At 35.4% G+C, this 5,630-nt stretch overlaps 3 protein-coding genes across 7 annotated transcripts; 1 reads left to right on the forward strand and 2 right to left on the reverse strand.

Moving 5' to 3' along the window:
* The first annotated feature begins 89 nt into the window (after positions 1–89).
* On the forward strand, positions 90–1,366 carry LOC145893870 (KICSTOR complex protein kaptin-like). Its single transcript, XM_082982243.1, has one exon. The coding sequence runs from the start codon at positions 125–127 to the stop codon at positions 1,364–1,366; it is 1,242 nt and encodes a 413-aa protein (XP_082838369.1). The 5' UTR covers positions 90–124.
* LOC145893869 (SET domain-containing protein 4-like) lies at positions 1,345–4,280 on the reverse strand. 5 transcript variants are annotated; one of them, XM_082982239.1, is made up of 8 exons: positions 4,163–4,280; positions 3,828–3,971; positions 3,667–3,768; positions 3,138–3,486; positions 2,536–2,725; positions 2,221–2,339; positions 1,899–2,136; positions 1,345–1,702 (listed from the first exon to the last, which is right to left on the reverse strand). In XM_082982239.1, the coding sequence occupies exons 1-8, from the start codon at positions 4,278–4,280 to the stop codon at positions 1,472–1,474; spliced, it is 1,491 nt and encodes a 496-aa protein (XP_082838365.1). In that variant the 3' UTR covers positions 1,345–1,471. The 5 variants fall into 5 exon arrangements, 4 of the variants coding, with proteins under 4 accessions (XP_082838365.1, XP_082838368.1, XP_082838366.1 ...); XR_014401522.1 differs by having other exon boundaries at positions 1,570–1,702; positions 1,899–2,093; XM_082982242.1 differs by having other exon boundaries at positions 1,582–1,702; positions 1,985–2,093.
* Positions 4,281–4,289: 9 nt separating this feature from the next.
* Positions 4,290–5,166, reverse strand: LOC145893871 (succinate dehydrogenase cytochrome b560 subunit, mitochondrial-like). Its single transcript, XM_082982244.1, has 2 exons — positions 5,112–5,166; positions 4,290–4,978 (listed from the first exon to the last, which is right to left on the reverse strand). Exon 2 carries the CDS (start codon positions 4,954–4,956, stop codon positions 4,435–4,437), a length of 522 nt encoding a protein of 173 aa, XP_082838370.1. The 5' UTR covers positions 4,957–4,978; positions 5,112–5,166; the 3' UTR covers positions 4,290–4,434.
* Between the last annotated feature and the right edge of the window lie 464 nt (positions 5,167–5,630).

A 5,630-nucleotide genomic window follows, 5' to 3' on the forward strand; every position in this document is an offset into this window, starting at 1 on the left:
TTAAAAAAGTAATTTACATCAATTTTGTTGATGTTTAGTATTTTTAAAAATAAAACATACATTGTTTCTTGTAGACATGTAATACGGTGACTGACATTTCAGATTTTGATTTGAAGGTAACATAATGAACGACGATTGCACAACTTTTAATGAAAGCAACTTCGATGTGTTGCCATCCCAGAGCAATATTTATGGTGTTACTTGCATAGAATGCCTTGATGATTCTTACAACACTGTTCTGGTGGCATTGATGAAGGGTAAGATATATTCTTGTGAATACCACAAAACAAGCAGTGTTCCTGACATACAAGGTATTTGTAAGGAAGTTTCATTTACGTACATTCCTGGAAAGTGCAGCTTGATTTCAATTGATAGTTTTTCCTGTGCTGCAAGAGGCCTCATCATTGGTGTGACTTTTACCAATGAAGAAGATGAACGTTTCTTAAACATTTACTGCAATTATGGAGATGACATTCCAACTGGTCAGGAGTGGAATCTTGACAATGTTGCACAAAATTGTAGAAGTTATGACCTAAACTTTACCCCCTACCAACTAACACATTGTAAGGTTATGTGTCCTGTGGACAAGCTTCAGCGAAGTGTCTTTATTTTAGCTGGTGGGGACCAAAAGTTTCATGTCTATGCTCAACGAAAAAATGAGGCTGTATTTTCCAAAGTTACCTCAAAAGACTATCTTGTCGAGTTGGATGAAACCCATGGCATTCCCACTTACCTAGAAACCAATGCTTTTGATCAAAACAGTCGCATAACTGTTGTGGGATACATGAATGGTGCATTGCAAGCATTTTTAGTAAACACACTAAATAATGTTATACAAGCATCGTGGTCAATCGAACATGATAGCCCTATTTCAGAACTGAAAATAGTGTGTTTGTCTCCTGTTGTGGACTCACTCGGTAGTGAGAAAACTGTCCAAGAAACCCCTGACATTCATTTGTGTGTTGCAAGTTCACGCGAGTCTGCTATGCTGTATCGTAATATTTTGAACTGTGGTTTTACAAGTCCCGTTACACTGGCACAAAGTTCTGCATATGATGTCGTAACCACCTGCTCATTTTTCAAAAATCACATTCTGGGACAAAATGAAATTTTAATTGGAACTTACGGACAAAAGCTGCTTGCATACAATATGGACCTGATAATTAACTCCAGCTGTGTTACTGTGTCACCCAGCTGGTCCCGCTGGCTTGCCCACCCTGTTCTAAAAATTAGGATGCTCGATATGACTGGAGATGGTATGAATGAAATGATGGTTCTAACTACAAATGGAGTTCACACATTTCAGTTCAACATGGATAATATACTCAAAATAATTAAATTTAATTGTAAAAGGACTGTTACATGATAAAATTATACAGAATGACTTACAGGACATGGTAAAGCAATAACACTTTATGAACATTTTTTTTGCAAAAATATGTAGTTTTAAATGTGAAAAAAATAACTTGAGTTATGATGTTCGAAAAAATTCAGAGAAATTGTTCAAGCAAGCAATAGAATCAATACAATTTTTTAACATTGTATCATATACATTCCACAATTCATGTACTGTGTGTAGTTGTCCAAAAACAGTAAGATTTTTCTCATAATTTTGTTTAGATTTTATAGTCTTCATTATCATCGCTTCCACCTTGTGTTTTTCTCTTGTGCAAACTTCAATCAGCATGATTTTTGCATTTTTCTAAAATAAAAAAAAATAATTAAAACCCAAAAACGTTCATGGGTCAAGAATTGTAAAAATGTGAACTTGGGGTTTATAGACAAATGCACATTAATTACTTAATGCAAATTTTCTCCTACAGTTTGAAAACTGAAACAGAAAATCTTAATCTTAAATAGTTTTTCAAAATAGAAAAAAATGCAGTGTGCATTCGTACTGTGGCTTGCAAACAAAATTCTGATGGGTCCAGATTTGAATGAAGAACATCTTGGAAATGTTTCTTCATCATTTTGTAATCTGTACCTTCACAATTAAGCCACAGCACAAGAAACAGAACTATTGCTTTAAGAGACCAAGAAACTCCGCTGTGACTAAAAGACAGGTCTTCATGTAGCTTGGTGGATTCAACAAGCTGCCAAAGGTTTGCATTGTAGAGTTTGTTCTTAAAAATGTTTCTGAATCAAAGTTGTAAAATATTAACTCATCCAAAAACAATAAATAGAATGTAAATAATTTTGATTAATGCTAAAGTAACTTACATTTTTATTTCATGTAACTCTACATTGGTTGTGTCATTTGGGTTTAATTCATTTGTGCACACAAATCCATATTCCGTTAACAGCACATCATTTCCATGCGCACTGTAGTTTATGAAAACCTTCAAACAAAAAACAAATTACTGTATCACTTGCTATTTCCATGACAAAAATTCAACAAACCGAGCACAATGAGGATAATTTTGTTTAAGTTTACAAATAAAATTCCAATTTTTGTGTTCTTCATATCTTTGCATACAAAAGGGGTGTCGCCATAGTAATTTTTGCAGTACATACAAATTAAAATATTGAAAATACCTGGCTGCACTTTTTAACTCTCGACATTGAAGTAATTTCAAAACATTGATTGGTTTTGTTGAAGCCAGTTTTTACTTGAACGTTGGGAGAATGATTGAGTAGATCCAAAAATGGTACAAGGTAATAACAATCTGAAGCACTTGGTTTAAGTTTGGTTTGATGTTTTGTATTGTGGTTGGAATATACACATCTTAAGAGAAACAAAGAGAATTTATGTAGCTAGAGATTAACAGTAGAAGTGTAATTAAGTGTTTAGGTGTGAGAAAACCTTAGTAGTTGTAAAAGTAAATTGACAGAGGTTGGTTGCAATTTTAGTGCTTGTAAAATCAGAACTTGGAATAGATTAGTAATATGCAAAATTGCTGTCATTGGTAACACAAACAGCAAAACAAGCATTTGTTAGCTAGAACTGTGTGTGGCATAAAAACAGAAGGTAAACCAATTGTTTGACATAAAAGATATTATTTTGCCCAAAACAGTCAAAAGAAATGTTAACATGCATGACGAAACATCAAATACAGTCATTGCACTTTGCTGAATTGTATTCAAACCCAACCCATCAGGATCAATCACCAGATATATTGTATTGCAACAATACTTACCTAGTATTAACACAGCACCATGCCCAGACATATTCATCCCATTTAACCTCCACAACTAAATCTCCATCTAGCTGAAGTTGCTGTTGCCTCACGAGTGTCATCAGTTTGTTAACTTGATTTAACTGTCGGCCAACATCCCTTTGAATATCCAACACTGCTTGGGAAACTTTTTCCGGCAGCAGGCTTACAGCAATGGGGTTCCAGTTTACAGGGTGATTGAACGTTCGTGGTAGGGACAATATGTAGGGGCCCCATTTACTCTGGTTCTTTGGAAATGAACGACATGCTATTCGCAACTCTTCAATTAAAAAGATACACAATGCTTCCACTCCTGATATTGACGATAAACCTAAAGGGTTAAATTTGATTAATCAGTATACTGTTTAAGACTATGGAAAAAACATCATTTATATACTGCTAGTAAAAAAAATGATACTGAAATTGTCTAAAAAAAATACAAAAATATTTTGCAAACATACCAGCTGTCCTGAACTAATAAACCAAACTATCTGTCCTTAAAAAAACTTACCAACAGAAAACCTGTCTTGCAAAGCTTTTAAAACAGTAGAATATGCTAATGCTTCTCTTGCCCCAACTAATGCACCTTTAGGGATGGAAACTATTACATCTCCTGAAACAAATAAAATAGGTCAAGAATGAAACACAAACCAATGAAACTACGGACTTCACCTTGTTTAATTGCTTTCTTGGCCAAAAGCCCTCTGCCAGTTTGTTGAAACTCAGCTGCACACAGGTTTTTGCACTGAAAGTTCCAAGATTTCTTCATCCATTTTAAAAGTTGTACTGGCTGGTCGTTTTTATACTGTGAATTTTCTAAAGGTAATAAGTTTACAAAAAGTTATTTTTCAAGTTTATGATATCAACTATTACTACAGTATCGTTTTTCACATGAAATAAATTGTAGTTCTCATAACTTATTTACATGGAAGTAACTGCAATAAATTTTAGATGTAAATTCTCCAAAACAAAAGCAGTGTTTTGGATAGATAACTGGTTATTCTTACTTTGCTGTTTATGGCATCTTTTTCTGCTGGTTCTTCCTTTTCTTGGCATATGCAAAAAATATAAACCTACTTCCTGAATAGGTATTGTTCTAGTTGGAAGTAAAAACGTACATGACATGTTTACCAATTGACAACAACAGCATATTTTGTATTTTTAACATTAGGCACTGAAGACCTTCAAATGAAACGAGAAAACGGATGTCGCACATGGAACAACACACAACTAGAATTTTAAGCGGTATGATTCAAACATATACAAATTACAAGAAAACTTAATACATCATAACCATAAGAGCTGCAAGAATTGTTGAGACACCAAGCACAGCCCAACCCGAAAGATAAACCTCTTTGATACCAAGTCCTTTTGCTTGATCCCAGGTAAGATGTCGTAGCCCATTTAGTGAATGAAACATAAGTGGCCACACCAGGGCCATTTTCACATCGAAGAGCAATGCGGAGCCAATCATGCTTCCATGCAAGGAGCTTGCCATAGAAACCAAGGCATCAATGGTAGTGGGTCCAAGCAACGTTGCAAAGGCAAAACCAGTCGTTGCTGCTGCCATTCCAATCCCTGTCGCCCTGTGTGTGATGGAGAGCATCGATGTAAGTTGTGGGCTGTATATGGTTAAATGTGGTGACATCGGACGGTTTCTTGCTTGATTCCGTGTGATGTAGTCGTCGATTTGCTGTTGCGCAGAACCTGTTGTCTTGCATGCTGCACACATCACGGCGGGAGCCTGGTGTTTGCCGACCATAGGCAACTGCTTGGCAGCAATACGAGCCAACAACGACATGTTCCTAATTGTATTGCAACTTCTGAACAATAGCAAAAGGCAAGTAATGGTTACGTTCGTATGGACACACAACAAAGGTCTTTACTTTACCAATGAGCACAACAAACGTGTTTACTTAAACGCTACACGGCTATCTTTTAAAACTTACTTATTACCTGTTACAAACAAGTCACCTTCCATTGGAACGTTGCGGTCGACTAGATATTTCACGCATGATTGAACCTGTCACCTCTCTTCAAGGTTTTGTTTCAAATAAAACAAATAAAGTACAGCGCAACATTAATTCGTGTTATTATTCAGGCAATGTTTCACTCGTTTAAATCCGTGTATCATAAACTTGGAGACACAAAAAAATTACCACAACGCTTTTATGGGACGAATTCATAAACCTTGATCAAGAACCCATCTTTTGGCAGAAGAAAATAAATTTTGCTATTTTTATCTCTTTGCATTTAAAGTAGTCTGTTACAATATCCATGGGTATAGCGTACTATGGTAAAATAAATTAGGGTTGCCATGTGCTCCGTACAAATATTTGTGCTTATTTTTCATTTCTGTATCAGCTTGCTTATTTTTGATCTAATGCGGATGGTTGGTTACAGGACACAGTCTGAGAGACGGTTCATATTATAACAAATCAGTTGTGAATTATCAATGATGAAATGCCTATTTGT

This window comes from Ascidia mentula, chromosome 3 (genome assembly GCF_947561715.1).
Source record: "Ascidia mentula chromosome 3, kaAscMent1.1, whole genome shotgun sequence".
In the NCBI taxonomy this organism is placed as follows: Eukaryota; Metazoa; Chordata; class Ascidiacea; order Phlebobranchia; family Ascidiidae; genus Ascidia; species Ascidia mentula.

Bases quoted from the DNA above. Each gene is read 5' to 3' on its own strand.
- LOC145893870 (XM_082982243.1), top strand. From the start codon at position 125: ATGAACGACGATTGCACAACTTTTAATGAAAGCAACTTCGATGTGTTG.
- LOC145893869 (XM_082982239.1), bottom strand. From the start codon at position 4,280: ATGTCATGTACGTTTTTACTTCCAACTAGAACAATACCTATTCAGGAA. The intron at 3,972-4,162 runs GTAAGAATAACC...TATTACCTTTAG, and splicing joins AAGATGCCATAAACAGCAAA to AAAATTCACAGTATAAAAAC. The intron at 2,726-3,137 runs GTAAGTATTGTT...GTTTCTCTTAAG, and splicing joins TGGTGCTGTGTTAATACTAG to ATGTGTATATTCCAACCACA.
- LOC145893871 (XM_082982244.1), bottom strand. From the start codon at position 4,956: ATGTCGTTGTTGGCTCGTATTGCTGCCAAGCAGTTGCCTATGGTCGGC.